General features: G+C 38.0%; 2 protein-coding genes across 2 annotated transcripts in view; both read left to right on the forward strand.

Moving 5' to 3' along the window:
• The window catches only part of esyt2a (extended synaptotagmin-like protein 2a), a 43,127-nt gene extending 37,226 nt beyond the window's left edge, over positions 1–5,901 (forward strand). The window contains 8 exon segments of the mRNA XM_029453228.1: positions 690–776; positions 1,153–1,302; positions 1,504–1,913; positions 2,257–2,355; positions 2,442–2,573; positions 2,946–3,051; positions 3,163–3,212; positions 3,856–5,901. Of these exon segments, the coding sequence (XP_029309088.1) occupies positions 690–776; positions 1,153–1,302; positions 1,504–1,913; positions 2,257–2,355; positions 2,442–2,573; positions 2,946–3,051; positions 3,163–3,212; positions 3,856–3,901 (1,080 nt within the window). The 3' untranslated portion in view covers positions 3,902–5,901.
• Positions 5,902–9,535: 3,634 nt separating this feature from the next.
• LOC115022120 (receptor-type tyrosine-protein phosphatase N2-like) overlaps positions 9,536–20,233 on the forward strand; it is a 181,074-nt gene continuing 170,376 nt past the window's right edge. Inside the window, exon 1 of the mRNA XM_029452999.1 lies at positions 9,536–9,847. The gene's annotated coding sequence lies outside the window, so the exon portion shown is untranslated. The remainder of the gene's footprint in view (positions 9,848–20,233) is intronic.

The raw sequence follows: 20,233 nt of genomic DNA on the forward strand, positions 1-20,233 counted from the left end.
CCTCCGTTACTTTGAAGCAACACAACATTTAAAATACTTTCTGGGATTAAATGGATTGAGTGCAACTTACTTTTCAGTTAGCAAATATGTTTAAATGTTGTGTCAGAGTGCTGTTAGCCTAGCTTAGCATAAAGACGGGAAACACAGCCTGGATCTGTCCGAAGTTAAAAATTAGGCTGCAAATCCTTTAAAACTCACAAAATTACCACCAATGATTTGTATAATAAACTTTTATTTTTACATTTCTGCTTGTGTGGAATTTAATAAAAAGATAAGATGTGCTAATCCCTGAGCGTTCACTCTTTATGCTAAGCTAAGCTAACCACGTCGTGACTCCATCGCTGCACTTCACACACAAACGGAATAATTAATCTTATAATCTAACTTTCTCATAGAAGAAGAAATATAATATATCCCTAAATTATATTTTCACAAACAAGAAATGTGAGAAAAGTGTATATTTAGATAATTTGTTAGCCGTTTGACAAAACAAGCAGACGTTTGGAGGTCAGCTTGTCTTCGTGAGAAGCTAATAAACAGCCTGTTGACATTTTTGCGACACTTTGGTGAATTTGGCACCAAGCATCCTAAAGCTGGCACATTTAGCGCCCAACTAAGAGTAATAGTTCTGCTGTGTTCTGTGATGAGAATCCGCTTCGTGTCTCTCACTCTGTTGTTTCCTCTTCCAGACCAGATATAAGACCAATGAGCCGGTGTGGGAGGAGGCCTTCACCTTCCTCATCCACAACCCCAAGAGCCAAGAGTTGGAGGTTGAGGTAACGGGGGCGCCGTTTGTCTTTTGTTGGCTGATCATTTATTTGCTGCTGCAGCTCTTATCTCTAAGCAGTTAAAGGCAGAAACATTGTTTTTTGCTTCCACAACACGTCTTCTCTCAGACTAGTGGAAATAAAACCTGCAGAATCCACAGTTTATTTACTAACCTTGTGTGTTTCATTACATTACATAACGCCTCATGTACATATTAAACACTTGTAATATAAAGTTGTGTTGATGTGAGTCATGAAGTGGGGAAGCTTCATGATCACATATTTAATAAGATAATGCTTCATTTGTATATTAAAATATAACATTCCAGATGTTTTTTTGCTGTTTCCTCTCAGCTCATGTTTTTGTCCTCGCCGTGTGTTTTAGGTGAAGGACGAGAAACACGAGTGTTCGTTGGGGATCTTGACGCTTCCTCTGAGTCGCCTGCTGGAGGCAGAAGACATGACGCTGCATCAAAGTTTCCCCCTGAGGAACTCGGGGCCGAGCTGCACCCTCAAGATAAAGATGGCTCTGCGGGTAGGTTAGCTCAGCGTGCAGGGGTCGCATGAAGTCGTGTAGCTCAATTTCACTCCAAGAAAAAGTGACCTGTGGTTTGAGAAATCGCCTTTTACTACAAAGCAGCTCAGTTGCATCAGGATTAGACTTTGAAATGAGCAGAACTTTATTATCTTATGAACCTTTTTCAAAGTGACACTTTCTCTGTGTGTGTGACTTCAGGTGCTGTCTTTGGAGAAGAACACCTCCTCCTCCTCAGACTCCACTCCGTCCTCCGTGCAGGTCAACAAGAACAGCTCCTCCAACCAAACCCCGCAGCCCTCCGTCTCCCCCGTGCCTCCACCCTCCACGTCCAACATCCCCCGCTCTGCCTCAGTGTCGGCCCAGGACGTGCTGAACCGGCAGAGGGAGTCCCAGGAGCCCTATAGGTCTCCGGGAAGCACAGACTTGGGGCAGGGTGGAGGACGAGGAGGAGGCCTGGCGCAGACCGGGAGGAGCACCTCCAACCTGGCCATCTCCGGGTCCCAGCAGTACCTGGCCGGAGGCAAAGAGCCGACGCCCAGCATCGCCTCCGACATCTCCAACCCCTACGCTGCTCAGGAGCTGCAGCAGAGACTCCAGCAGCTGCAAAAGTATCTATCGACCAATCAAATCAATGAATCTGTGATTTCTTTATGTCAGTGGGGAAAGTAGGGCGGTATAGAGCCATACAGACAGACTGTAGTCAAGAAAGGCTCAATCACTTCCTCAACTTCATGCTCACTTTAACAGTGCATTTGTTGGGGACTATTTTCAGCGGCGGATTAATCTACATCTAGTGCTCTGAGTATTTGTGGCAGCAGGATGGTGTGTGTGGAGGAGGAAGAAGATGTATGAGGCTTTACACGCACAGTACAGATGTAACTGTAACACTACAATCAACATGCAGGCTTCAGCATGTTTTAATGTGTGTGTGTGTGTGTGTGTCCTCTGCAGTGGTTCTGGTCCCGGTCATTACCCGCTGGGTGAGATCCAGCTGACGGTCAGACACAGCTCCCAGAGGAACAAAGTCATCGTGGTCGTTCACGGCTGCAGGTACGGACCAATGAGAGTGAAGAGTTTTCCTCCAAAAATACTCCTTTCATCAGTACGTAACGTTATTTTGGTTTTTACTTCCTCAGAAACCTGATCGCATTCACCGATCACGGCTCGGATCCTTACGTCCGCCTTTACCTGCTTCCTGATAAACGGAGGTCGGGCCGCAGGAAAACTCCCACATTCAAGAAAACACTGAACCCAGTTTACGATCAGACGTGAGTCCCGCCGCTCTGCTCTCACTTGTGTCGTTTGTATTTGTTCTTAAAGGTATAATACGAAACATTTCCGCATTAAATTGTCTAAAAAGCGACTAGAATTTGTTTTATGTTTTGTTGGGTTCTTAATATGTTGTGTCCTAAATGTTTCCAACAATCAAACCCAGAGAAATCATTTAAATCCACTTTGTTACGATGAATCTTGGTCGTTTTAACTATTTATTTTAACCAGATGAAGGTCGTCAGACGTGTGGATCTTCAAGTTAGCAGAGAAGCTAACGTTAGCGGTTAGCTTGGGTTAGCTTGGGTTAGCTTGGGTTAGCTTGGGTGTGACTGTTATATGTAAATATATGGTCCTGTCTGTCTGCTCAGGTTTGAGTTCAGCGTCTCCCTCGTGGAGCTGCACAGACGGACTCTGGATGTCGCGGTGAAGAACGGTGGAGGTCTGCTCTCCAAACACAAAGGCCTTCTGGGAAAGGTACGGACAGATAGAATTCTTTATTTAATGACAAATTCTAATGGACTGGTGAATCTGTGCATAATGTGATATCATCATGTCATTTAAGTAAAACTCTCCCTTTCTCATCAGGTTCTGGTGGATTTGAGCCACGAGGAAATCTCTAAGGGTTGGACTCAGTGGTTAGTCTTTGATTTCTCACTTGTCATCTATAAAGATCCGATAACACGACTCTCAAATGAAGCCGCTGTCTGAGGTTAAAGATACTAAATAGAAAATGCTTCGTTTTTTTGTAAACATTTGACTTTTAAATAGAATAGTTTCTCTTTTAGCAGAACTGGAAATGAGTTATTTCTAATAAGAAAACGTTTTTATATGTAATATTGTCACTTATGGATCTCAATATCAAAATGTTTGATGAAAGTTGTTAGTTTTTATATTTATTGGACTGAAATGTGGAATATATATATATTTATATATATATATTATATATATATATATATTTATATACATATATATATTTATATATATATATATATATATATATATATATATATATTTATATATATTTAAATATATATATATATAATATATATATTTAATGTTGTTGTTTTTTGCGCTCATGTAGCTGCTGCTTCATAATAAAAGCCTTTTTTAACTGAGGGTCTTTAAACCTGTGTTGTTACAGTAGATTCAGGTGACACATCTGGATAATATATCATGTTGTTTTTATTACAATAATAAAACACTTAATGTCCGAGCCAGATGAAGGAAAAGTATGAAGCTGGAATTTTTCAAAATAAAAGCCTCTTTTTCCTCCTGCAGGTATGAGCTGAGTGAAGACGGCCAGACGAAGCCTCACCAGCTATAGACTGCAACGACAGGAACCATCATCATCATCATCATCATCATCATCATCACATCGCCACACGTCCACTTACGTCTACTGTGCGGCTTTTTATTGTTCATGACTTGTAAGTGTACAAAAGGAAACAGAAAAGCAGCTTTTGACATTCATTTAATCACATCAGTCGCAAGGCAAACCTCCCCTTTAACAAGTGAAAGGCTGACAGACTAAAGGGAGTATTGATATGTAGAAGACTATATCTTACATAATGTACTGCTGTGGAAGTTTATATTCCATATTTATAGGAGAAACTATAACGGCTGTAGAGGAAGACGATATATTTGTTTTTGAACGACGATGTACAAGTTTGTAAATATAAACAACGATGCTGGACAGAAGATGAGAGAGAGCGGCGTGCTCTCTTTTTGGCCAAATGTTTGTTTGCCAATTTATTTTATTTGATTAATTAATTTGTATAAATAAAAAAACACATTGTAGTCGAGGTTTCTGAAGCAGAGCGGGCGGGCGGGCGCCGGGGAAGACGCCACAAAGAGACGAGAAGTATTGAAACCTCGTGGGTTTTTGGTAACGCAGCTTTGCTCTGGTTTTATTCCACTTTCACAACGAGTGTATTAACTGAACTGCACGTACACGCTTTGTTTAGATGCACACGTTGTTACCCGTTTGTTTTTAAACTGAATATTCATATCTGTGTTTTTATCATCTTCGCTCTTAGTTGCAGTTTAGAGGAAGAGAAAATGTCTGTTTTAGCGAGTAAATCCAAAATGAATGTCTTGAAATAATATAAATAACATTTTTCTATTTTTTTATTTAAAGGAGTAGTTTGACATTTATTTTCGCCTTACTCAGTTCTATTATACAAAATCACTTAAAATAACCACGAGCAGCGTCTCTAAAACTCACAGATTGTTAGTTTAATATAATATTACGTGTGTACGTCGAAGGTATTGAGCTTTACAGCCGACAGACGTGTCGTCCATGTTCTATCCAACATGTCACAACGAATGTTGAACTCTTCCTTTAAAGTAATTCCTGCGTCAAATCAAACTTTATTATCAGCCACATTTTCTTCATTTATAAAGCCACTATGTTTAGACGTTTAAAAGTAGTAACATTAAGGAAACACTATAATAATAATAATAATAATAATGTATATTTACACATTAATAGTCATATTCACCACTTCCTGGCAATTTTTCACATTAAAAGTTTTCCAGTATTTGTTTAAATTAGATTATTTTGCTGAATTCTCCATATTTGTATTTTATTTTTACTATTTCACCAATATGAGAATTAACAGTTGCACAAACACGGAGAAGAATGATCTGAAAGCACAAAGAATAATGTTCAAACATCTCTAAACATTTCCAACAACACAATCTACAGACGGTGGCTTTAAGAGTTAGAACTCTGGATATTTTCTAAACGGGCTTTTTGTTTGTTAGTCGTCATTTCATTGAGGTTGATATGAGTTCCACTTCATCATATATCATTTCTTCATGTTTATGAATCAACATTTAGTCTTAACTTGTCATAAAGTGCACTCGTGTTTGTTTTGTGCACATATTAAACACTCACAATAAAGAAACGTGTGTTCTCCGTGTGGGCCCTGCAAAGCCAAAGAGCAGCGATCCGTGACCTTTGACCTTCCAAATATACAAATATAGACTTTTGCCTTGTGTTCACGTCGAGCATCAAGAAAGTATTTTACACACGTGTATGTAAACTGTTATGTCTTTTAATGTTTTTTATTTGTGTTTTTGCAGCTGTCGCCCTTTTTGTGTTTCTTGTTCTGTGTTTTGTTTTGTAAGAAGTTCCGTCGGTTTGTATTCTCTGTCTTCTTAATTTATCTCGTGCCTTAAGATTCACTCGACCCAGAGATATGTATAAAAGAGAAGCAACAAAATGCTTCAGCGGTTTCCTGTGTTTCAGAATGTCCTAAATGTCTTTTAACACAAATAAAGAGCTTTATCTGGCTTCAGCAGCATGAAGCTGTGCAGCACTGTGGACTCTGAGCCTTCTTTGTCATGGCAGAGGAAGAAGCATGGCCACTACGATAATGTTTGTGTTTATACAAACTGACTAAATGTGTCCGAGTCCAAATACGTCCAACTTTTCCACAGCGGTGTTGTAGCTGTCGTATACATAACGAATTATTATACGTATGTCAAACATTGATAGCGTATCACTTACTTATTTAAAACATATCAGAGCGTCTGGACAACGCAGCTGGAAAAGTGCCGTCTGGTTCACGTCATGCTGATGCTGGAGAACGGCTAACATGCTGAACGCTAGCTGTCCTGTAGAAACACGTTAATAAGTTACTCCGTCGTCAGGCATCATCTTAACATCGGGTAGGAATACGTTATCCACTCGTTATCAATAAACTGGCTGTAGGGTTCACCGTCAGCCGACGTAGCCGATATCTAACGTACCTCTAACGTAGTCACGTAGGTATTCACATACTGTATTTACGTAGGTAAATATTCACGTATGTCTAACGTAACGTAACGTCTGCATATCTTATGAAGCACACGTCAAGTGATGTGGTATCAACAGGTTAGACATGCATATCCGATGAAAAGTTGGACGTATTTGGGCTCTGACAAATGTTCGTATGCGCCGGCACACGTTTCTGTCGTACGGAGATGTGTGACAGGCCTTAAACCCGATCTTCTCTGTGGTCCTCACTTAAATAATGTTTAATTTCTCTGTATTTGCTGTCGAAACGTATGAAATTGGACTCACTAATACAACAACAACAACATGTGTTTGAACTTATTGCAATTTATTTTTATTGCAAATTTAAGACAATAAACCTTCAGATGTTTCTGTTCAGACATGAAACGCACCAACAGTGAGCTTTATAGAGAAATGAAACATCTACAGCAGTGCAATGAATCCCAAAACATCATATTTGACAGTAAAACCCTGACAGAGAACATTTTACTGCACAATCAATGCTTTTCATACTTTATAATTCTTGGAAACTATTTGGACTTTTACTTCTAGTGGAGTGTTTCCACAGTGTGGTATCATATCTTCACTTCAGGAAGGGATCTGAATACTTCTTCCAACACTTTTGGCTCCAAAAAACAATTATTTTTTAAGTCATTTTGTGCAAGTCGAGGACATTTTAACACATCCAATCATTATTTTCTCCAATGCGCTTACTCAGTGTTTGTCTGGGACCACCGTCACCTGGTGATGTCGTTATATAAACCTGCATCGTCTGCATAATTTAGCTGAGAAATCTTGTTTTGCATAATGTTTGTTGAGAGGCACCGCAGTTTGTCTGCAGCCTGATGAGATCCATGATTGCTCCTCCTGATGGAATATTTTGATGAATCACTACCTCTTGATACACACACACACACACACACACACACACACACACACACACACACACACACACACACACACACACACACCACTTATCTTTTGCTGTGTGTCATAAATGAGAATCAACTGTGTGCAGGTGGCAAAAGAGAAACTTTGAGAGTATGCTGCTGACTGATGGATTGTGGGTATTTATTCAAGTACTGTACTTAAGTACTTGAATATTTCCATTATACTTCTACTCCACCAGAATTCACAGGGAGATATTGTACTTTTCACTCCTCTGCATTTATTTGATAACGTTGGTTAATGTGCAGATTAGGATTAAATTCAAAATATAATCAACAAATAAATAATGATTATTATTATTATGTATAACGATAAGACTTTTTTGTTCCATTGGTGAAATTCAGAAGCTTCCCTGCAGTGTGTATATATATATATATATATATATATATATATATATATATATATATGTATATCTATAAATAAATATATATATATATATACATATATATATATGAAGGAGTGAAGGGATGATGTGGAGGAAATTAGTGTTTGATCTCTTGCCGATTTTATAAGTTTGCCCACTTACAAAGAAATGAACAGTCTATAATTTTATTGGTAGGTGAATTTTAACAGTGAGAGACAGAATATCAAAAAGAAAATCCAGAAATTTACATCGTATAAAAGATTTGCATTTAATGGTGTGAAATAAGTATTTGATCCTCCAACCAACAAGAATTCTGGCTCCGACAGACCGGTTAGATGAGTCCTCTCGCTTTAAGAAAGTACTCCTAATATCAACCTGTATAAAAGACACCCGTCTCAACTCGTTACCTGTATAAGACACCCGTCTCAACTCGTTACCTGTATAAAGACACCAGTCTCAACTCGTTACCTGTATAAAGACACCAGTCTCAACTCGTTACCTGTATAAAGACACCCGTCTCAACTCGTTACCTGTATAAAGACACCAGTCTCAACTCGTTACCTGTATAAAGACACCCGTCTCAACTCGTTACCTGTATAAAGACACCCGTCTCAACTCGTTACCTGTACCGTCTCAACTCGTTACCTGTTAAAGACCCAGTCTCAACTCGTTACCTGTATAAAGACACCAGTCTCAACTCGTTACCTGTATAAAGACACCAGTCTCAACTCGTTACCTGTATAAAGACACCCGTCTCAACTAGTTACCTGTATAAAGACACCCGCTCAACTCAGTTACCTGTATAAGGACACCCGTCCTCAACTCGTTACCTGTATAAAGGACACCCGTCTCAACTCGTTACCTGTATAAAGACACCCGTCTCAACTCGTTACTTGTATAAAGACAACCCGTTCCTTCACTATATATATATATATATATATATATATATATATATATATATATATATATATATATATATATATATATATATATATATATATATATATATATAAACCTCAGCCACTTTCATCATCACCATTGACTTCACTTCACCTGCCTTCAACTGAACCTGAAGTTGTTCCGACGGCACCTGAAAGCAGCAGAAGTGATGAATCAGAATGGAGATCTGCGAGAATCTATAAAGTCATTCTAAAATAGAATACGTACGGATATTGCGTGTTTGACCTTCAAAATAAAAGTTTTAAAGGATTTGTGTGGTGTTATGATACAATACAAACACATAGTATGAGACAAAACTCTTTCTGTAAAAAGCAAAACTCAACCTATTGTAGCCTGTAATGTAGAAATGTGTGCATATTTATTGATGGGTACATTTGATCATAAACAGAGCTCGAAGAAACTTTGAATCTGACAAAAATGGGTTAGATCATTTAAATCAAAAAGATATATTTACAAATGTTTAATGGTGTACACATACTCGTCACACAAGCAACCAGACACAACGAGGAAGATAAAACATCACAACAACTGATGGACACGTATACATACAAAGTATTTCATTTAAATTGTAGCATTGCCTGTACTGTGCGTTTGTTAAAAATGTGTTTTTGGAGATGACCACATGAAATGGGCATTTTGTGTGAAAATAAATAAGACACAAAAACAAGGACGGAACATAAACATAATTATTAAACAAATCAACGAATGACTCATGTTTGTTTTGTCTTTATTTGGTTGTTTTTTGCTTTGTTTTTAACTTTAAAAGTAGGCTAATTAAATTAATTTAATGTAATTGAAATTCGGACTTTATATCTAATTTCTCTTTAAAAGGTGAAGTTTACTGTATTTCGAGACTTTTATTTTGAAAACCCCCACCGGAAATACTGCGTCTAACTGCACGTGTCTTGATGCTGAGAGAGCGCGAGCCTCCAGCAGCAGCAGCAGCAGAAACGCCCTGTGCATCCTCTCTCTCCTCTCCTCCAACAGCCACCCACCGTCCGTGTGTCCCGGATCTCCTCTGCTGCTCCAGCCGCGGAGGAGCCACTCTGAGCGGCAGGAAGACGAACCAAACCTCCCTGGAAGAAATGGCCTTTTAAACACTTGAGAGAATAACCCAGAGGAGACATGGATCCTTTGCCTTTTTCCTTCCTCCGCCACCTCCTCCTCCTCCTCGCTTCCCTGAGCTGCTTCTCCTGCTTCTGCTGAAAGGAGATATGGTGAGTGAATTAACGGATAATTATTGTGTTAATCAGCTGCATCCGTACCGTCTCCGGTCCTTCACAGATCCCTCAGAGCCATTTTGCAGACTCTGCATCTGATCTGTGTCAATATTTGTATCAGCTGGTTGACTGCAGCGTCACCTGAGCTGAGGAAAAGCAAACACGGTGGTCATGTAATACGTTTGAGCAGAAAGAGCCTCTGCAGATAAATATATAATATATATATATATAATATATATATATTTATATAATATAAATATCATAGAAATAATACCAGAGCGGTGAAGTGACAGCTGCGCACCGCGGAGATGCTGCAAGTCGGTAAACAAATCTGTCAACTGCAGACAGGAGATAATACAGGAACATAAAATTATATTTAAGAAGTCTTACATGGTAGTTAGGACTATTTGTTACAATGATACAGTAAAAAAAATAGAAATAAAACAATGTTTTAGATGAAATACAGACATTACATTTAAAATGTTGATTTCTGCATTATAAATACATATACAACATAAATAATATAAATTACAAAGTAACAGAATACTTAAAATACATTTTGAAATAAATAAGATAATTGAAATAATAAGGAATTCATGAATCAGGAATACAAATGAAATACAAATGTATACAATATAATTACAAGAACGACATATAGAAATGACACAGTACAAGAAAAGTATTATAATTAAATGAAAGTAATTAAAATGATAAAGAAATATATTTAAAAATGTATATTTAAAAATAATAAATACATTAATTGTGTAAGATAATGACCAATGCCTTTTAAATAATACAGAAAATACAATATATACATAAATTAAAAAATAAGTGAAATTTCCAGAAATGTATGAAAATGAAAATAAATGAACTAATACATAACAATTTACATTATTGGGAAATAATTCTTGAAATAATTAGCTAAATAAACAAAATAAAATATAGAAACAACGTACGAACAGAATAGAAACAATAACAACAACAGTACCAAATATTAAATAAAATAAGAAATAGTGAGTGTTCGTTCCGTGTACACTCAAGAACAGAAAACAACCGTCAGTAATAACATCAATGCAAAGCAATGAAAAAAATCAGCTTCTACAAACACTACACGTGTGTGTGTGTGTGTGTGTGTGTGTGTGTGTGTGTGTGTGTGTGTGTGTGTGTGTGTGTGTCTCTCTCTCTCAGACTGGAGAATATCTCTCATGCACAGTTTATAAATAGCTGATATCTAATATTCCTCGACTGATTTGAGATTCGCAGCCTGCTGATGCAGAGATGTGTTGTAGAAGATGGTGAGAGGAGGAAGAAGCTGGTGCTGAGAGGGAGGTGTGTGTGTGTGTGTGTGTGTGCGTGTGTGTGTGTGTGTGTGTGTGTGTGTGTGTCTGTGTGTGTGTGTGTGTGTGTCCAGACCCTCCTCCTCTCTCCTTCACATTACATAACTAGCATACAGAGAGTATGGCAGCCACAGGACAGACTCAGCTGAGGAGACGAGCAGCAAAACAACGGAGAGCCTCCATTTATAATAAGTGTATCTAAATCAAATCAAATGTATTTATACAGCCCAATATCACAAATTATACATTTGTCTCAGTGTGTTAGACCCTCTGTCCTTACACCCTCTGTCCTTAGACCCTCTGTCCTTAGATCCTCTGTCTTTAGACCCTCTTTCCTTACACCCTCTGTCCTTAGACCCTCTGTCCTTACACCCTCTGTCCTTAGACCCTCTGTCCTTAGATCCTCTGTCTTTACACCCTCTGTCCTTACACCCTCTGTCCTTAGACCCTCTGTCCTTAGATCCTCTGTCCTTACACCCTCTGCCCTTAGATCCTCTGTCCTTAGACCCTCTGTCCTTAGACCCTCTGTCCTTAGACCCTCGGTCCTTACGCCCTCTGTCCTTAGACCCTCTGTCCTTAGAACCTCTGTACTTAGACCCTCTGTCCTTACACCCTCTGTCATTAGACCCTCTGTCCTTAGACCCTCTGTCCTTACACCCTCTGTCCTCAGACCCTCTGTCCTTACACCCTCTGTCCTTAGACCCTCTGTCCTTACACCCTCTGTCCTTAGATCCTCTGTCCTTAGACCCTCTGTCCTTAGACCCTCTGTCCTTACACCCTCTGTCATTAGACCCTCGCACCGCACAAGGAAAAACTTCCTAAAAGAAACCTCATAATTAAAGGGGGGAACATGTAAGAAACCTCAGGGAGAGACTGAGGAGGGATCCCTCTCCCAGGACGCACAGACGTGCAATAGATGTCGTGTGTACAGGATAAACAACATAGTACAAATACAACATGTGACAGAAAAGATGTTGTGTTGAAAAAGAGAAAGTTTGGATGAATCCAGGAAAATGTCAATAAGGCTTCCCGGTGTCCAGCAGGACCAGGGCAGCAGGCGCTGTCACGATTCATGATCCTGACGTAAACTTTATCAGTGGCAACCTGCCACATGAGACACAGAAACTCTGGAGATGATACCCCGGATGATGAGTTAGTAACATACATTTACATAAATGCATACAGATAGAGAGGGAGAAGAAGAGAGAGGGAGGGGAGGAGAGAGGAAGAGAAGGAGAGCAGGGAGGTGTCCCCCGGCAGTCTAAGCCTATAGCAGCATAACTAGGGGCTGATCCAGGGCAAACCTGAGCCAGCCCTAACTATAAGCTTTATCAAAAAGGAAAGTCTTTAGCCTGCTCTTAAATGTGGAGAGTGTGTCTGCCTCCCGAACACAAACTGGAAGCTGGTTCCACTGGAGAGGAGCTTGATAGCTGAAGGCTCTGGCTCCCATCTACATGTACTGTTATGGTTTAATGACCACATTGTTATACTAATCCTACAATAACCCCCCAGGGTATTTAAGTTTATTCTGCAGTTTTGACATTTCATGGCATTTTCTTCATGTTTTAATATGTTCTGCTTAACATCATAATCCTTCTTACTGCAATGCAAATATGAAATAGTGCATTTAAATATTGTAACGGCTGTAAGTATCAATCACACATATTACCTCGACTTAATTTAATATTTTATTGCCTTTTATATTATCTGGCTACGAAGCCGGATAAGCCAGTCCCTTTGTTTTATTGGTTTTAGGGCGAACATAAATATATTGTTTTAAATATTTATTTTTTAAATAATATTAAAAATCTTTAAAATATATTTAATACATGCAAAAGTATTTAACAATAATTTAGTAATTCTGGATTCATTTTTTTGCTCACTGTGGTTTCACGCTTTGATTGACAGTTGGTGGCGGTAACGAGAGTTTACAGCTAATTATATGATGCACCTGCAATCACTGGTTTGTTTGTCCACGTGGGGACAGCTGACAACAACAACAACAACAACAACAACAACAACACACCTTTTAAGTTGTGCGTTAGCAACATGAACTATCTGCTGCACAATGTTCCCCAGTTACTCTCTGACTGTGTGTGTGTCTGCTGTTTGCTCCAGAAGCTTTATAGCCATTTAAAAATATATTAAAAAGTCAGTTTAGCAAATGTTTTATGCACTTCACACATTTGTTAGACCTCAAGTGTATTATTTATTCTTTTTAAATATAGATATTCATAGTTCAGAGTTTGTAGCTTTCAGTTCCTCGCCTATTGTTTCAGATCGTGTTTGTGCACACAGCCATTTATGTTCGTTGTGCAGCCTCTCTGTGACTTTCTCTCCTGGGATTTGAACCCCTGACTGCAGTTGGCTCGTGTCTCTAATCATTAACCTGGAGAAGGTCACCGCTGGTGCGCCTGGTGTGTGACCGTAGCCATGGCAATGCTCATTAACATTTTACCCGTGCTGATTGTCTGCACGCGACTGCTTCCTCACAATGTGTGGCTAACGCTTCCTTTCAGGAGATATTTCAGTGCTACACATGTGTGTGTTGATATTAACGAGGGCAAACTTAGTTATTTAAAAAAGTCATTTGCAGTGACGCTGATGTCCGTTTCACTTTCGGGGATGTTGTTGCTGAAGCAGTATTTGATCGTCAAATTCACTTTAATAAAGTTTTTTATTCTTTTAATGGTGGAATTTGAAAAGGTTCATTCATACATTTGCAATAAGTGTTTACCAGGCAACTCAAACACTAAGAAAACCTGACACTTGTGGAACATATATGTTTGTTTCCAAATTAAAAACGAAAGGGTTATAGAAACATTTTTATTCTTTGATCAGATCCTTTTTTATTTAAATCTACATTTTTACAAATTACCATTATAGTTCTTGCACGGATACTACACAATACAGACTTTTGTTAAATGAAAGAAGGTTTACCATCAGCACTGAACGTACATGTTGAGAATACGAGTGAAGAGGATCCTGAATGAGAGGATCTGTTATTCAGGTTTCAGGGTTATTGATCATTTGGCTGCATTGACTCGACACAAATGAATAAATATGAATGAATAAATTGATCTAGATCCATGTGTCTCGACTGCAGGAAGGTGAAAGTGTCTCTCGGTGCTGCTGTGTCCACTGAGGTATTGCATTTAAACACTGATCGATCTGATTCTGTACGTTGAGTTCATCATGAAGCTTTTGTTACCAGCTGTAACCTTCACTGTCTCACTCAAACGCAGCGTTTTGTTCTTCACGTGTTAAAATCAACAACAGTTTGGGAACAGATTACTCAGATCTCGTACACCACAGTGTACAATAATTAGTCTTTGTCGACTAACACTCATGATTCTGTCGACTAATTGATTAATATATTTGATTGACAGATCCTTAAAAGGAATCATGCAAAAGCAGCGCTTTAATGTTGTTTTAAAGTTGAATAAAACAAGTTCAATCGTCTAAGATTCTGCTCATTATGTAGAATGGTAATGGATAATTCTACATATTTATATCTAGATTTTTATATTATATTATTTGATTTGAATCATTGATGAATTCATGTGTTCATCACTCTGATGTTTCAGCTGGTAAAGGTGGCGCTCATTTAAAGTACTTTATAAAGGTTATCTGCTGGATCGCTTGTGAATTTCCCCCGGAGATCAAAACACTTTCATCTTAATCTATAATTTACATCATCATTTATGTGTTGATTATATTTTGTATTATTAATCTGAATCTGAAAAGTTACTAAAGTGACCAAATAAATGTAGTGCAGTAAAAACTACAATACTTTCCTCTGTAGTGTAAAGAAACAGAAAATGCAAACACTCAAACAAAGCACAAGTACCTCAAAGTTGTACTTAATGAAGTACTATCTAGTACTTCATTAAGGTTTTACCCTTTATTTGCAATACTAAACTTAAACCTACTTACTTCTGCCTCCATGATGGCTCCATCTTTGTTGTCACCTCCAAATAAAAGTGTGAACCTTTGTCTTTAACACAAGTTATATTACATGCAAATAAGGTCACACGATTTACGCCCACAAGGTGTATTTAAACCCCCACCGTGTAGGACACCACGTTACACAACTACAAGCTCCATAAAAATGTAACTTGGATTGTCTTTACGTGCATCACACTCACTCTCTTACGGTGAAGAAGAGCTCTGAATACAAAGCGCCGTTGCTTCCTTCCAGCAGATGGATGGATCAATGCTCTCAATCTGTGGAGGAGAGGAAAAGAGGAGGATGAGAGGAAAGGGATAAAAGGATGACGGAGGAGGTGACGGAGGCGAATGTTTTGTCGCTGCAGGAGACAGAGGGGGGGGGGGGGAGACAAAGAGAGATTACTGCCAATTTAAGATGTGCTGTTCGTGCATACCTTCTAATTGAGAAATGGATTTCCCTGCTTTGCTGCGTCAAAATAAAACAAAGATCAAAAGCTGCTTTTTGCTTCCAAATCCTTCTTTTTTTCTGTGCGTCTAAATTGTCAGGTGGCGTGTTGTTGTGACTGATCCTTTCTCAGAGCTGAAGCCCAAAAACAAATTGGATCGCTGTCATTTTTAAATCAGGGACACATTGAAGGCACGCTACAAAAACAAACACCCGCAATTAGGAAAGCCCCTTTCTGCTCCGACACGGGGAAAAACCTAAATGTGAGTCTGACTTTAGAATAGCTCAAAATAAAAGTACAAAGGCAGGGAAAGCTTTTAACAAGTCGGTCCTATCCCCGACCTGTTATCAGCTGTCCAGAGATGTAAACAAAACAGAGATAACATTGTGGTGGAGAAGGTTACAGCTGAATGCTGAAGGAAAAGGATGCAAGTGATTTGTTTTAAACCAGACTGAAGGCCTGTGTGTTGACATGTAATGAGACTGAGAAAGGGGCCGAGGTCAAGAGACAAACACAACTACACTTAATATCTTACTTTATAAGCTGTTTGATTGACTGCTGCACTCCAGAATTGTCAAGTAATTAATCATAATCCAATCGGTTATAATTTCACTTGTAGGCTATATATTTTAGCAGCTACTGTCTTTTTATTGTTTCATTTTATTATCTGTTTACATTATGTTTGTAAAGCACTTTGGTCAGGTGTTAAAAAGTTAAAAATTCAAATACAAAACATAATAAATACGCACATAATAACACAGGTATACTAGTAATCTATGCCACTGCTTAATCGGTACCACATGGTTCTGTTTGGACATTTTAAATGAGTCTCCAAAACAAAGCACAAACAAGAAATGGATGAAGAGCTAACGGTAGCATGCCTGGCTAACTAGCTTACTTCCTACAGTAGCGTTAGTATTGAGCTTTACTCTCAAGGTCATTGACTAACATTTAATTAGTTAGTTAACTACGTTATTCTGTAGAATTACTTCTCAGGTGAGATAAGATCAAACTTTGTTCAAGACACATCCTGGATAGGGTTAGGCTAATGTAAGCTGGATGCTATATCGAAGTTTACGCTAATGTTAGTTGGATGCTATATCAGAGTTTAAACTAATGTAAGCTGGATGCTATATCGGAGTTTAAGCTAATGTAAGATGGATGCTATATCGGAGTTTAAGCTAATGTTAGTTGGATGCTATATCAGAGTTTAAGCTAATGTAAGCTGGATGCTATATCGCTGTTTAAGCTAATGTAAGCTGAATGCTATCTCGGAGTTTAAGCTAATGTTTGTTGGATGCTATATCAGAGTTTAAGCTAATGTTAGTTGGATGCTATATCAGAGTTTAAGCTAATGTTAGTTGGATGCTATATCGGAGTTTAAGCTAATGTTAGTTGGATGCTATATCAGGGTTTAAGCTAATGTTAGTTGGATGCTATATCAGAGTTTAAGCTAATGTTAGTTGGATGCTATATCAGAGTTTAAGCTAATGTTAGTTGGATGCTATATCAGAGTTTAAGCTAATGTTAGTTGGATGCTATATCAGAGTTTAAGCTAATGTTAGTTGGATGCTATATCAGAGTTTAAACTAATGTAAGCAGCTTACATTAGTTTAAACTGTGATATAGCATCCAGTTTACAGTAAGCTGGATGCTATATCGGAGTTTAAACTAATGTTAGTTGGATGCTATATCAGAGTTTAAGATAATATTAGCTGTTCAGTCTTTGTTTGATTTGGGAATGATAAACTCCACGCTTATTTGCCCTTTCTCCTGTAAAAGTGAAAGATATGGCTTCAAAATACAAACATTAAAGCATAAATCAAGAGTTAATAATACTTTTAGACCAACTCACAGAGTTAAAGTTAGCTAGCTAATAATAGTTGTTACAGTTGGTTGAATCTGCATTTTTCATTTGACCTGTTTTAGATTAAAGTGATTTTCTAATGTATCTAAAGTGAATTTTGGTGAAGAGTATGTGGATGGAAGACATGCATTTTACACATATATTTTGAGAGTGCACATCTTTTAATATTTTTACTGTATTTAAACAGAATTTTAATAGATTATAGGCCTAATAGGATTTTCAAGTCAAATCTCCTCATGGATGAATAGCCAAAAGTTTATAAAGTCAATTAATTCATTGGCTTTATATTTCAAGGTGACCGCTCTGAGTCCAAACATTTGCCCTCTCCCTCAGCAGCAGGTGTCTCATGCAAACAGACAGATGGCATCCTGGGAAATGTAGTGCCTCCTTTGTCAGCGAGCGCAGCTTGTAATGGCCCTGCCAGGAGGCATTAAAGGCCCCAGCCTGGACGCTGCTCTTTGCTCACAGGGTGAAGCTGATTGAAATTCTGTTCCTTCCGCTTCGTCGGCTCGCCGTCGCTCCCCAGTGCAATGCTGCAACCTATTTCACACTCTGCTGCCGTGGAGTGATGAAAGCAGAGAGCAAAGAAACTCAGGGTGGCAGCAAAAGTCCAAAAGTAGCACACAGAGCCATCTTCCATATCCTTCACTTTTAACTGGCCGAAAAATAAATCTTCATGCATCTTTACTTTTCTCTTGTTTTTACTGAAATCCTCTTTATAACACGTCTGTTGATCATTTTGGGGTCACCAGTTAAGTTGTTTTAAGGAACTTTGGCTCCACTTTGGCACCTATTACTTCATTAGAGTGTATACTTTATTATCTTATACTTATATTATCATATTGTTCATCATTATCCTTATGTATACAGTAACCCCGGACCAGGGGAGCTTTCCTTAACCTTGACTATTGATACTGTACATTGTTTTTAAGCACAAAGCCCTATAACTTTATTTGTGTAAGATCCTAATATAATTTAAACCACAGTTTTGTAACATGCATACATAATCAAACAGTAAAAGTATAAAACATTAAACATATATGGACACAAAACAAATTATAGAAGTAACTTAATAATAAAGCGTCTTTGAGTACCTTTTAAAAGCGCTCTATAAATAAAATGTATTATTAGCCTTTCCGTAAAATCTTATGTCTTTTGTTGTTGTCCTGCATTTTAGTGCCTTGAGATTGCTTTTAGCTTTGAAAGGCGCATTACAAATAACATATTATATAATATTATTATTATTATTATTATTATTATTATTATTATTATTATTATTATTATTATTATTATTATAAAATAAAACCTAATACAATGTATAAACATTGAAAATATACATAATATATAATAATATGAATGAAATAAATCTAATTTTGTTCTTCGGCTGCTTTGATTGCTTCACTTAGAGAACATTTTTATATTTTGTAATTATTTGTTTTTCTGTTTTATAAATTATTGAATATTGAATGCCAGGAAAACATTTGCATACAATATTTTGTATCCAGATGTTATGATTCCCTTTCATTTGTACGCTTCTGTGTATTGATTCTCTAGCTTGTATATTTTTGTTATTATGATGTTTTGGAGAAATTTGCCCAAACGCCCCAAAGCTGCTGTAATGAAGCTCTGACTCTTTGTAAATAACATTTGTGTGTGACATGTTTCTGCCTTTAACAACACTGCGTCTGCTGGAAATGAACTGTGATTGCTGCGTCTTTTCCACAGAGACGTAAACAAACACCCCCTCGGGTGGTTCTCCCTTTAATTACACCAACACAGAAACATTATGAACATCCAGCAAACATGACACGAGCTTACAACAACTGACTTCACTCTGATCTGCCTTCGTTAGAGACCAACTGCATCCTGGGTAAAAAGAAAAGAGGTTTTTGAGATCAAAGTTTGAAACAAATTCAGATCTCAATGGTGAAAGTTGCTGCTGTCAGGAGTGTTCAGAGCAAGAGTGTTTGTGTGATATATGCAAATTTTAGTTTGACAATTCAACCTTTGGTAACACAAAAATAATAACAAGTATAAATGTGAATTTCTGTGATTATCCAAGAGAGTTAAGTGAACTGATTGCACCTAATTACAGGAAACATCGTTAATGTTATTAGTAACAGCTGCACTTTTCCTGCTATGACAACTCTAACTGTCTGCTGTGAAAGGACTGCATGTTGCTCTTTCAATGAGGCATCCAAACAGGCTAATGTTCATATTTTAATGGCTTCTTTATGAATAATAGCGCTAAGCTGTACACTGCATTACGTATATACATGTCTCCTACATGAATCATCATCTGGTGAGAGAATGACTTTATCCTCAGTGTTTTAGCGTTACATCATGTATGGAGCCACCGCGTGCATATTTACATGTTTTTTTGTTTTAACATGTATCAGCTGCAAACATAAACGTTTCAGCTAATGGAGTTTTCAACCGTGCATTAGCGAGCTAGCTGCAGCTCATAAACACTGCTAGCTCCCTGCTTTTGTTTGCGTCTTGGAAAGATTACTGTGGAGTGATAATGCCACAGCTATCAATGCAAACTGCATAAACCCCATGCTGTAAGAAAGATTGACGCATGTTATCATGATGTGTAACAAAGTCTCTAACCTGGTGACCGAGGCCTGTTTGTGTGTCTGCAGATACAAATACAACATAAGACCATCTGTTTGTTTTTAAAACATGAAACATATCATGACACAAATGCGAGCTCCTGTAATGTGACAGTGAGAGAGATGAGGGGAAGGTAACCGTCGCCATTCTTTGAGCCCTGGAAGGG

Source organism: Cottoperca gobio, chromosome 17 (genome assembly GCF_900634415.1).
Source record: "Cottoperca gobio chromosome 17, fCotGob3.1, whole genome shotgun sequence".
Lineage (NCBI taxonomy): Eukaryota > Metazoa > Chordata > Actinopteri > Perciformes > Bovichtidae > Cottoperca > Cottoperca gobio.